The sequence below is a fragment of the Schistocerca nitens genome, chromosome 9, assembly GCF_023898315.1.
Source record: "Schistocerca nitens isolate TAMUIC-IGC-003100 chromosome 9, iqSchNite1.1, whole genome shotgun sequence".
NCBI lineage: Eukaryota > Metazoa > Arthropoda > Insecta > Orthoptera > Acrididae > Schistocerca > Schistocerca nitens.
The window spans coordinates 61477329-61491492 of record NC_064622.1 but is presented as its reverse complement, the minus strand read 5'-3'; the positions used below and the strand labels follow the sequence as shown (position 1 = coordinate 61491492).

General features: G+C 39.3%; 1 protein-coding gene across 1 annotated transcript in view; it reads left to right on the top strand.

Annotated features, from left to right (window-relative positions):
- Positions 1–14164, top strand: part of LOC126204000 (phenoloxidase 2-like) — a 274659-nt gene that overhangs the window by 114294 nt on the left and 146201 nt on the right. Inside the window, exon 9 of the mRNA XM_049938431.1 lies at positions 2157–2285. Coding sequence (XP_049794388.1) covers positions 2157–2285 — 129 coding nt within the window. The remainder of the gene's footprint in view (positions 1–2156; positions 2286–14164) is intronic.

The following is a 14164-nucleotide window of genomic DNA, read 5'->3' as shown; positions in this document are numbered from 1 at the left end:
CCATAACTTGCACTTGTAGATCTTCCTCAGAAGCCATAACAACCTGTCCACCATTGCCAGATTGTTGGTCCAGATGATCTTGGATAGCATGTGAAAAATGAGATGGTGTGCCATTGTGCTGGAGCCACATTTTGACACACATGCAGTGGCACATATTCCAAGGGCCCATGCAGTATGTCATCAATGAATTGCAAGTATGTGACATCAGTGAGATGTGGTGGAAGAAGATATGGCACAGTCACATGTCCATCAAGGAAACCTACCCGAATCTTTAGATCGTATCATTCTTGGAATCCATGGGGGTATGCAGCATGCAGGTTTTCATCAGCCCACACATGAATGTTGAGGGAATTGAGAACTGCTTCCCTGGAAACTTTGCTTCACCTATGAAAAGTTTCCACCATGGGAACCCAGGCTCATCCATACAATGGTGCAAGAACCCCTGCAGAAGTGGGCTTGTGACGTAAAGTCCTGTGGCTTCATTACCTGTACCTTCTGTGGGTGGTACAGGTGTAGCTGCTGCTCAAGCAGAAGACACCTGACAGTTTGATAATCCACTTGCAATCTACCTGATATGTTTCTGGTACTCATCATCACATCCACTTACACTGCATGAAGTACAGCCTCTTCAGAGGCACTTCAATGTAGCAATGAAGGAATGTGGAGGTGTCTGGCAGTGTGGAAAATGCTCTGCACACAATTGACAAGCAGCCCTCCTATTGCACTGAGCATCGCTGTACCACAACATCATGTATAGAAACACAGTGTAGGTATGGTCTCTAATTTGCCAGGAGATGTATAGTCCTTCTTAGACCCTTCCTTGGAATTTAGATATGATATCTTGGTGTTTTCCTGTCTGCTTTGAAGCCGTGATACTTCTTTATTTGTGATGCTTATTTATCTGTTCAAATTTCCATTTGCCCACATACTGATGGCAGCACAATTCCCACTGCTGAAGTAGCATCCATATTATTCATTGTGGTAAGTGTATCACTAACATCACATTTAGTCCAGCCATTGTTGTTCATAGTGCTTGACATTTGTAGCGTGTAATATTTATCAGAACTGACCGCCCCATGTTTGCAACTGAACATGGTTGTTATTATAAGGAAGAGTGTGGCCCTGTTCTGATATTGGGGTTGCCATAATCTGTTGAAGACAGTGCTGTCACACAAATCATTACATTGAGTTTTTTTTACATAAAAATCTACATTCTACATGTCTGTACACTTCCTTACCTTGCAGCCCACTCTGAGAGCATCCCACCCTCTATAATTCAGCCATTGCTAAATATATGAAACATTGCAGATAGTGTGTGTGTGTGTGTGTTGTGTGTGTGTGGGAAAGGGGGGGGGGGGGGGACGACCATGTGCACACACACATGTGGGTGCATGTGAGCATGTTGTATTTGCTTATTTAAGATGTGGGAAGATGAAACTGAATAACAGAGTATTGACATACATTAACTATATACTTATGTCATATCTTATTTGTGTAATGTATATGCATGTTTTCATCACATCATGTCATTTCGTCTACCATAACATATCTCATATCATAATCATGTCATGTTATTTTCCATCACATCATAATATTACATTTATCAAACCCTAAGCTGTGTTGTCTTTGTACAGCAGTATAATCTGCAGTTCTTATACAAAAATGGCTCATAAGGCCAATAAATAATAATAATAAATTTTACTTGTTGTATGCCACATAATTAAGAGGGTCAACAGACTACAATACAATACAGAGTATTTGCTGTGTAGTATTGTGTAATCGTATGCAGAAACATAGATCATTACCATACATGAGAGCTTACAATTATAGACAAATTTCTAATATTTTGTTTATGATTGTCAATGAATAATTGTTATTTCTACAGATATTTAGCAAAATTTGTTAAACAATCTGTGAACAAAGTGTGTTACTTTTAGTCAATGCATCATATTATTCTGTATGAAACTGTTATTACTAGAATGTGCATTTTCATTGGTATGTTTATGAACTGTTACTCAGCACAGTAATTTGGCTCAAAGATAGGCTTGCTTTCATGCTGTTGCACTCCTCATTTCAGGACTCATAATTTAAATTGTACTATGTTTAACTGAGAATTTAATTGAATATGTATGCAAATAATTTCATTTTTCTTACAGGAATCATTTGGTGTTGTTGCTGATCCAGCAACAAATATGAGGGATCCTGTTTTCTACAGGTGGCATGCCTTTGTAGATGGAATCTTTCAGAGACACAAAAGTGTTTTACCGAGATACAACGTTCAGCAGGCAAAGTTTAATACATTCCTGAATACTTACATGTAGTTATTTCCTTTGAAGTGTTATTAGAGTGACATCAACAGTTGCTTTAATAGCTTTGTAATATTATTATTACATTGAAATGATCTTTATCTCCAGAAAACAGTGGTTATAAATGATACAGTTACTTTACTACAGGCAGCTATAGGTGTGTACATAACTTTCCATTATTTATCATATTAAAATCCTTTTCAACACTTGTTGAGGAATACCTACATTTCATTTTTCAGATTTTGCTTGCCAATGGTTGTCTTAATTTTGTTATCTTCAATAAATCAAGCATTTTATAGATTCTCAATAACAGTATTATGCAAGCATAAAATGGGTTACAAAAATGTACACAGACTGATGTCAGTGTTTGGCAAAACTTCTAGAAACATGAAGGACCTATACATTACCCCAACAGTCTTCTGTAGACAGCTGTTGGAAGAGGCACAAGTTCTTTCACATAATCTACATAGAACAATGTAGGTATTCCATCAGGCCCAGCTGCCTTTCCTCTGTTTAGTGATTTCTAGATTTTATATCCCACAATCACTTATTTTGTTGTCTTTGACAATCTTGTGGCCTTTTAAAGGAGGGCTCTCCGTATGATCTTCCTCAGTGAAACAATTTTGCAACAAGAAATTCAGTATTTCAGCCTTCTCTCTTATCATCCCCTACTTTGATACCTTTGTGGTTGTTGAGTCTCGGTACAGATGACTTGGATACATTTACTCTCTCATCATCCCCTGTTTTGATGGCTTTACAGTTGTTGATCCATTTACTGTTTTAACATTAGACCTAAGTTTCTTAGGAATTTTTGGTAGATCGGTGTACAGAATTTTACTTCCAAATTAATCAACAATTTACATTGGGCTCTTCTTAGGCTAATTTTGATTTGTTTAGATTTTGCTTGTTGTGAGGCTTTGGCTATGTTTCAGTCTGCAGTCTGCAGTTATACTCCCTCTGGTTTCGAAACAGCTTTGTAACATGGTTTCAATCATTAATTCCATGTTAAGTAGTAAGTGCACTAAGTCCCACATAAATTGATTTGCAAGAAGCAGCCAAATTCCTATCATGTGGCGAATAAGTTCTTTGGATAGAGTAATAGTATGAATCCTCCATTGATTGTGAACTTAGAGTGGTTTGAAGTCACCATATAAACATATTTTCATATTATATTTACGTATCACTACTAATTTTGTGCTTGATACACTGGCTTTAACATGCTGAGATTCTGCAGTCTCTAATTCAGGGTTTACTTCATCCTGCAGTGTATGGGAAACTGCCAAAGAAAAAATATTGTGTCACTAAGGGAAGTAATGTGAAATTAAAAAAAAGGGGAACTCTTTCATAAATCCAATTCAAATAACACTTCAGTTTTATAAATTAGTAATCCAGTGCTTGAAATGAAATTTCTTCAATAGATAAACCATAAGCCATAAAGACAAAATCCAAGAATATACTATAGTCTTGGCAAAACTACTAATATAATTTTAGACACTGAGGAAACCTCTTATAAAATACTTTTATCAAAAAATTTCCTTTATGGGTCTTGATATATGCTAAGTTTCACTAATTTACACAGTGGGGATATAAGGTTAGGAGACCTCACCCAGATGAACGTTTCTCAATTCATATCAATGAATTAATATGAATATTAGAGAAGGAAAGTTGCTACTCATCATATAGCAGAGATGCTGCGTTGCGATAGGCACAACAAAAAGATTCACACAATTATAGATTTTGGTCATTAAGGCCTTTGTCAGCAGTAGACATACAATCACACACACACACACACACACACACACACACACACACACACACACACACACTCAAACACAACTTGCACACACGTCTGCAATCTCAGATAACTGAAACCACACTGCAAGCAGCACACCAGTGCATGATGGCAGTGGCAACTGGGTGGAGGTAAGGAGGAGGCTGGGGTGGGGAGAGGGGAGGTATAGTATGGTGGGGGTGGTGGACAGTGAAGTGCTGCAGTTTAGATGGAGGGCAGGAGAGAAAGCAGGGAGTGGGGATAAGTAGCAGAAAGCAGAGAAATAAAAAGAAATTAAAAGACTGGTTGTGGCGGTGAAATGACGGCTGTGTGTTGCTGGAATGCGAACAGGGAGGGAGCTGGATGGGTGAGGACAGTGACTAACAAAGGTTGAGGCCAGGAGTGTTACAGGAATGTAGAATGCATTGCAGGGAAAGTTCCCAACTGCGCAATTCAGAGAAGCTGGTGTTGGTGGGAAGGATCCATATGGCACAGGCTGTGAAGCACTCATTGAGATGACAGATATCATGTTTGGCAGTGTTTTCATCAACAGGGTGGTCCACTTGTTTTTTGGCCACAGTTTGTCGGTGGCCATTCATGTGGCCTGCAAGTTGCGTTTGTGTGAGTATGTGTGTCTGTCTGTGTGTGTGTGTGTGTGTGTGTGTGTGTGTGTGTGTGTGTGTGTCTGTTGCTGACAAATGCTGTAATGACCGAAAGCTATAACTCTGTGAATCTTTTTGTTGTGCTTATCATGACTCAGCATCTCCATTATATGGTGAGTGGCAACTTTCCTTCTCTAATATTGTTACATTCCATGCTGGATTTTCCATTGTTTGATTTTTACCTGACGGTTTTTCTTCGATTCTAACCTGTGCTGTTTTCCTTTGCCACTACCTTCTTTTGCATCACTGTACTCAATTGTCCAACCTTCTTTCTTTTCTTTCCTGTGTTTTTCTTGTTGCCTTACAAACTGCCATGTACACTCTACTTACGAGCCACCCTTATCAACCATCTCGGCCGTGCGCATCAGACAGCGTCAAGACCATACTGATTATTGGTGCAGTATCATATGTCCCACATTACTCTCGCTGTTATAATTAATCCTAAACTTTCAAACCAATCACTCTCCCTACATCAGTTCCCCTACTTTTGCATGTTATCTCCCACATCTTTCTGGTGCCACACTATCTTGTATTTCTATCTACAAACCCCTCCCCACCCCCCACACTTTCTCCATTCTCTCCCTGTTCACACCCACTAAATCCACATCATCCAGTCACATCTGCCATCCCCCTTATTCACACTTATCTGCCCTCAAACCTGCCACCTACAGTAATAATCATATATTTATTAATTATAAGTTATTCTCTATTTTGATCCTAGTGACTTGTCACCAATTTTAGGGAGTCGTCACCTTCTGCTGTCATTGTCCTCATTAGATTTCATCTCGTTTTTTCCCCTTGTGCATCCATTTCGTCCTTTCCGTGATTTTTCACATGTATTTGGGTGTATTTTTGCGTAATTTTTTGGACATAATTCTACTTTTTTACGTAATTTTTCACATTTTTTGCACCACCATGGATCCTTGCTCCTTCCATCTGCATCAATACAGAAAAGTTTCCTTATCCCTAGCCAGATCCCAGCTACTCATACTATTCCTGAGTTGTTGCTTGGCTCATGAAATCCCCCCTAATGGCCTTACCATCAAATTATCCATCTCTGGTTGCCACCCTTCCCTCCACAATGACCTACACCTGTTCAGATTCCACCAATTCTTAGGCCTCACCAACATAATCCTGTGAAACCGTATCAACAAAGACCAATCCTCCTTGCAGTACCTCCTCTCCATCCACAAAATTCTCCTGCTATGTAATCCCAAATTCCTGGAACCCATAACACACAATGAAACTCTTGCCCTGCAGGAACTTGAGCAACACGCACAACGCCACTTCAAAAAGCCCTCCATTGTGCTCATTTCCTATTCCTGCCTCAGAGTACCACTGTCCACCACCTCTACAGCAACCCCCAAACCTCCCCCACGTCCCCTCCTAGCTGACAAACACTATCACACAGACCTACTACACTTACCACACCCTCCAAAACTCACTCTCACCACTACACATAACCCAGAACCTAAACAGACCCCTAACACAGTCATGAACCTTTCCTACAGAAGCTTTTGTCCCACAGAAATATCAGTCCTTTCCAGAGGCCTCACCTTTTGCCGCACTCCCAAATTCAATCATGCAGGACTTGTTAAAGACCTTCTCTCCTTCTCCCAGTCCCTACAGAGGAAACACTTTTTCACCACCAACCCGACCAATCAGGCTCAACAAAAACCAATATTGAATCTTGCCTAACTCAGATCACTCCTCTATCCAACCGTGATCAACCTGTACTGCCTTCAAACCACCCCCTGTTAACTTTACAGAGTTTCTTAACCTCAAACCTTGCTCACCATCATTCCCCAAATCCCTCAACATGCAAACTAACCTTACAGCTGCAGAAAGAACCACAGTCCACCATCTAAAAACTGATCCTGACCTTATAATCCTACCTGCAGACAAAGGCTCCACCACCATTGCTTTGAAGCACAAGGATTACATGGCAGAAGGACTCCATCAGCTGTCAGATACTTCCACCTACAAACCTTGCCACAGTGACACCATTCCAATAATCCAGCAGGATCTCCAGTTGCTACTCAAATCCTTAGGCACATCCCAGAACCTCTCCTCAGAGTCCATCTCTCTACTTACCCCTACTGCTCCACACACTCTCATCTCCTACATGCTTCCTAAAGTCCATAAACCCAACCACCCAGGACGACCCATTGTGGCCGGTTACTGTGCCCTCACTGAGAGAATCTCTGCTCTTGTAGACCAACACCTTCAACCAATTACCGGGAACCTATCCTCCTATATAAAAGATACCAACCATTTCCTCCACCAACTCTCCACAGTTCCTGTCCCTTTACCACAAGGTTCCCTGCTCATCACTATTGATGCCACCTCCCTATACACCAACATTCCTAATACCCATGCCCTTAATACTATTGAACACCACCTTTCCAAACACCCTTGTTGTTGTTGTTGTTGTCTTCAGTCCTGAGACTGGTTTGATGCAGCTCTCCATGCTAGTCTATCCTGTGCAAGCTTCTTCATCTCCCAGTACCTACTGCAACCAACATCCTTCTGAATCTGCTTAGTGTATTCATTTGTTGGTCTCCCTCTACGATTTTTACCCTCCATGCTGCCCTCCAATACTAAATTGGTGATCCCTTGATGCCTCAGAACATGTCCTACCAACCAATCCCTTCTTCTGGTCAAGTTGTGCCACAAACTTCTCTTCTCCCCAATCCTATTCAATACTTCCTCATTAGTTATGTGATCTACCCATCTAATCTTCAGCATTCTTCTGTAGCACCACATTTCAAAAGCTTCTATTCTCTTCTTGTCCAAACTATTTATTGTCCATGTTTCACTTCCATACATGGCTAAACTCCATACACATACTTCCAGAAATGACTTCCTGACACTTAAATCTATACTCAATGTTAACAAATTTCTCTTCTTCAGAAACGCTTTCCTTGCCATTGCCAGTCTACATTTTATATCCTCTCTACTTCGACCATCATCAGTTATTTTTCTCCCCAAATAGCAAAACTCCTTTACTACTTTAAGTGTCCCATTTCCTAACCTAATTCTCTCAGCATCACACGACTTAATTCGACTACATTCCATTATCTTCGTTTTGCTTTTGTTGATGTTCATTTTATATCCTCCTTTCAAGACGCTATCCATTCCATTCAACTGCTCTTCCAAGTCCTTTGCTGTCTCTGACAGAATTACAATGTCATCGGCGAACCTGAAAGTTTTTATTTCTTCTCCATGGATTTTAATACCTACTCCGAATTTTTCTTTTGTTTCCTTTACTGCTTGCTCAATATACAGATTGAATAGCATCGGGGAGAGGCTACAACCCTGTCTTACTCCCTTCCAAACACCCTATGGATTCCAAACCAACAACCTCTTTCCTACTAGCCGTGACCAACTATATCCTCACCCACAGTTACTTCTCCTTTGAAGGCATTACCTACAAACAAATCTGGGGTATGGCTATGGGCACCTGTATGGCACCATACTATGCCAACCTATTCATGGGCCATCTAAAGCAATCCTTCCTGAAAATCCACAATCCTAAATCCCTCACCTGGTTCAGATTCGATGATGACATCTTTGCTATCTGAATTGAAGGTGAGGACACCTTAACCACATTCCTCCAGAACCTCAACAACTTCTCCCCCATTTGCTTCACCTGGTCCTACTCAACCCAACAAGCCACCTTCCTAGGTGTTGACCTCCACCTCAGAGATGGCTACATTAGTATCTCCATCCATATCAAACCTACTTAGCAATACCTACCATTAGCAATACCTCCACTTCGTCAGCTGCCATCCATTCCATAGTAAGAAGTCCCTTCTGTACAGCCTAGCCACACATGGTCGTCACATCTGCAGTGACGAGCAGTCCCTCTCAAAATGTACCAAGGGTCTCACTGAAGCCTTCACTGACCGTAATTATCCTCCCAAACTTGAACAAAAACAAATTTCCGATGCCTTATCTTTCCAGTCTTCCACCACCTCCCAAAGTCCTACAGTCCAGCCATAGAGGAGCATTCCCCTTGTAACTCAGTACCATGCAGGACTGGAGCAACTAAATTACGTTCTCTGGCAGGGTTTCGATTACCTCTCATCGTGCCCTGAAATGAGAAATGGCCTGCCCACTATCCTTTCCACCCCTCCTACTGTGGCATTCTGCTGTCCACCGAACCTACAAAATATACTCATCCATACCTACACAACCCCTGCTCCCAATCCCTTACCTCATGTCTCATACCCCTGTAATAGACCTAGATGCAAGACCTGTCCCATACATCCTCCTACCATCACCTACTCCAGTCCGGTCATTAATATCACATATCCCATCAAAGGCAGGGCTACCTGTGATACCAGTCATGTGATTTACAAGCTAAGCTTCAATCAGTGTGCTGCATTCTGTGTAGGCATGACAACCAACAAGCTGTCTGTCCACATGAAAGGCCACTGACAAACTGTGGCCAAAAAACAAGTGGACCACCTTGTTGCTGAACATGCTGCCAAACATAATGTAGGTCATCTCAATGACTGCTTCACAGCCTATGCCATATGGCTCCTTCCCACCAACACCAGCTTTTCTGAATTGCACAGGTGGGAACTTTCCCTGCAATACATCCTATGTTCCCATACCCTCCTGGCCTCAATCTTTGTTAGTCACTGTCCTCACCCATCCAGTCCCCTCCCTGTTCCCATTCCAGCACTAAACAGCCGTCATTTCACCACTACATCCAGTCTTTTAATTTCTTTTTATTTTTTTATTACTCTGCTTTCCTCTACTTACCCCCCCCCCCACCCCCCCACCCCCGCCCCCTGCTCCCCACCTTCTCTCCTGCCCTCCATATAAACTGCAGCACTTCACTGTCCACCACCCCCACCATACTATCCCTCCCCCCACCCACCCTTGCCACCTCTTTACCCCCACCCAGTTGCCACTCCCATCATGCACTGGTGCTACTGCTCACAGTGTGATTTCAGTTATCTGAGACTGCAGATGTGTGTGCAAGTTGCGTTTGCATATGTGTGTGTGTGTGTGTGTCTATTGCTGACAAAGGCCTTAATGGCCGAAAGCTATAATTGTGTGAATCTTTTTGTTGTGCCTATCGCGACTCAGCAGCTCCACTATATGGTGAGTGGTAACTTTCCTTCTCTAATATTGTTACAGTCCATCCTGGTTTTTCTATTGTTTGAATTAATATGAACATATTCATTGAAAAATGTGTTATATTTTTGAAGAGCATCTGCAAAGAGTTAGATGCAAACTTCCAAGCAGTTTCATTGTAGTGCACTTGAGCCAAACAACTCTTTCTAGCTGCACAAGGATACATGCTATGAACTTTGTGATTCTGTGGCAGTTTTACATTCCAAACTTCTATATGCACAGCTATAAATGTTATTGTTGTGTGGGGAGGATGCAAGTTTTTGATGAAGTGGGCAGCACTAGGGATGGATGCCAAACTCACTGAGGGATTTTAGGAAATGTTGTGAACTAAATTCTCCTTGTTTATTCTTGGCAGCTGGAGAGTAGTGGAGAGTTATGATGCTGTAATACAGGAAGGAGCCAACAATGCACATAGCCAGCAGCTGCTGGAGCTTGAGTTGGAAACTGCTCTGTTGAATTCACTGCAGCAGTTTGTGTTCTGTACTTCAGTTACACTCCATGGTCATTCATAACTTACATGCCTTTACTAGGCTAATACAGTGTGTTCATATGAAACCTCCTTGATTTTCAAATGCAGTGAGACATAAATATTTGCAATTTGTTGCATCACATAAATTAACTCGAATAGTATTGTACAAAAAATTAATACACCTCTACTTCCTTTTGTAACCCTTAAAATGTCTAGATGATACTGTACCTGAAACCAAGCATGCACAAGCGTGTCAAGGATAAAGTAGGCTATTGCATCCACATTTTTTTCTGCAGAGATTAATCTTCTCACACATGAGGAAGGTTCCTTCATCAAAGAAAACAATATTTCCTTGATAGGTACTGTCAGATATCTCAATAGCAAATTTGTGACAAAGCTGCAAGTCCTTTTGTTTCAGTGTTTGCACAATTTAAACTTTGTAAGAATGCAAGCAAAGCCATTTATGCAACACCTTGTGGATTGTTGAGTAAGGGATATTTAACTCTCGTAGTGCATAACAAAACGACTGTGATTGGCTTCTTTGAAAGGCCTCCCTGAACTTGTCTACTAACTCATCAGATGTAAGGAAAAGGATAGATTACTACTCACTGTAAAGAACCTATTGTGTCGCAGACAGACACAATGAAAAGACTGTTTCTTATTACCATTTTCAGCCAAAACCTTTTTCAGAAAGAAAACACATACACATTCATACAGACAAGCACACTTCCTAGATTAGATTAAATTAGTTTCAGTTTTAGTTCCATAGACCAAAAATTGAGATGATTCTCATGGATGTAGAACATGTCAGAAAGTATAACACAAAAAACATAAAAATTTGAATATAATACTTACTATCCTGGTCATTTGTCAGGAGATTGTCAAAATAGGTGACTACATTACAGTAAACTGGAACTGCTAATATTTACAGAATTAATGTGCTATCAGAATGAAACATTGTTATGCACTTTTAATAAATTTATCATACTCAAAATACCTAATCTTGACTATTGTGACCAAGTGCTGTCAAAACTGAAATCTAACAGACATTTTTACTTAAGCTGGTCTAACAGTCCTTGTTAAGATATTCATCTATAGAGTAGATGGAGCTGCCTATCAAAAAGTCTTTCACACTCTGTTTAAACTGTGCTTTATCTGAAACCAAGTAGAATAGAACAGAATATTTTTATTAGCCTTTCAGTATTTTTCATACAATTGGCTGCGTCAAAGTTTACAGAGGGTTTTAGTTTCAGTACGATATTCAAATAGTTACAGAAAGGGGAGAAAAGGAACTAAAGACCTTTTCTTCAGCATTATGTAAAACAATGTTTTATACAATAATTAAATACACACATAAGAAAAGAATAACAGTAAATAACTAACTTATATAATATCAAAACATTTTCTTCATAACTTAGGTAAAACATATATTTTGATGATTAGTTTCTAAGAATTCTTCAGTTGTATAGAATTCGTTGTTTTTTAGCCAGGTTTGCAATGTATTCTTATATTTAATGGTTGCTGGAAATTTATTGGAAATTTGCATTCCTGAATATTGGACGCCTTTTTTGGACCAAGGTAACTGATTTTAGGTCTTTATGTAGATTGTTCTTATTCCAAGCATTGATAGTATGTATTGAGCTATTGGTTGGAAATAGAGATATATTACTTGCAAGAATTTTCATTAAGGAATAAATATACTGAGAAGCAGAGGTTAGAATACAAAGTTCCTTGAACAGGTTTCTACATGATGTTTTGGATTTACACCACAAATGAGTCTTATAATATGCTTTTGCATGCTAAAAACTTTTTATTGGTTTGATGAGTTACCCCAAAATATGATCCCATATGACATAATAGATGAAAGCACGCTTTTTTTTATATTTATATTGCCTACTTCTGACACCATTCTTACTGCAATTACAGACTTGTTTAGGCACTTAAGCAATTCTGTGGTATGCCCTTCCCAGAAATTTAACACTGTCAACCTCTTTTATCTGCATGACATCATACATTATGCACATCCTGGAAGGAAATCTCTTACAGGTTCAGAGCAGCATATAGTGGGTCTTTTCAAAGTTTAATGACAGTGAATTAGCTATAAATCATTTATTAATGTCAGTAACAATTTGATTAGCAGCTATTTCTAAGTCTGTACTTGACTTGCTACTTATTGCAATGTTTGTATCATCTGCAAAACAAACTTGCATCTGGCAATGTAACAGATGATAGGTCATTAATGTACACAAGAAAAAGCAACAAACCCAAGTTGGAACCTAGAGGAAAACCACATGTAATTAATTCCCAGTCGGATGAAGACTAACTGCTTACTGCACAGGTATTTCACAACAACACCCTTTGTTTCCTGTTAGTTAAATAAGACACAAACCATTCTGCAACACTGCCAGTGACACCACAATATTCTAATTTACGTAAGAGAATGCTGTGATTCACACATTCAAAGGCTTTTGACAGGTCACAGAAAATGCCAGTAGCCTCTAATTTATTATCTAATGAATTAAGTACATTCTCACTGTAAGTGTAAATAGCTTTTTCTATATCAGGACCCTTAATAAATCCAAACTGTTACTTGGATAATATATTATTTGCAGTCAGATGCTTAAGGAGACATTTCAATACAACCTTTTCAAATATTTTTGAGAAAGCCGGCTAAAGTGAAAGTGTTCGATAGTTTGATGGTATCTCTTTATTCCCCATCCTTTAAAGAGGCTTAACTTTGGAATATTTTAGCCAGTCTGTAAATGTTTCACTAATAAGAGATTGAGTACACAAATAGCTTAAGATAGAACTCAACTCACATGAACACTCTTTGATTAACATCATTGATATGTTATCATACCCACTAGAATACTTAGATTTTAAGGATTTTATGATGGATGCTACTTCTTTGGGCTACATGAGTGTCACTTCCATTCTCCTGAAATTATTTTTAAAGACTGATCTCAAATACTCCACTGCACTGTTTATCAAACCTGATAACCCCAAGCTGTCAGTAACAAAAATGAGGTACTTGTTTAGAGAGGTTTGCAACACTACATTCATTTGTTACCAAAGTCTCATTTATTTCTAGAGCTGTCTGTTGCTCTTCCTTTTTGGCCCCAACTGCCTCTCTCTTCACTATATCCCATACAGTTTTTATTTTGTTGTCTGATGTAATTATCTTTTTCTCATAATAAAGCTGCTTCGACTTCTGGATTACTTGCTTCAATATTTTGCACTATTCTTTGTAATGCATTACAATGCTAACATCAGAGCTGTTCCTAGATAGTAGATAAAGTCTTCCTTTTGTCTCACATGGTATCTTTATTCCTTGTGTAATTGGTTTATTTTTTGACTTCTGTATGATCTGAGTTACCTTTAGGGGAGAACAGTTTTCAAAAGTGGAAGTAACTTTATTAATGAATGCTTCATATTTTCCATTTGGGTCAGAAATATTGTAAACATCTATCCAGTTCATGTCGTTGAGGAATTTCCTGAATTTCTCAATTTTTGACTGATTTATTACCCTCCTGTACTCAGATTTAGTAGATTTTTTTCTTCTTCTTTCATTTCACCCTCTCTGGGGTATGGTGGATCAATCATTTCTTTGTGTGTTGTTCTTTTCTTAGGGCTCAGTATTTCTTCATTCTTTCTGATCTTCTTTTCCTCTCTTCCTCTAAGATGAAGGGTTTGGACTTTTGTGTAGATTTATCTTGGAACCTTATGTTTTCATCTTTAGTAATTAATTTAGCTGTTCAATCAATAAGTGAATTTTCTGAAATCTTTTGAGGGAATATGGTATAGT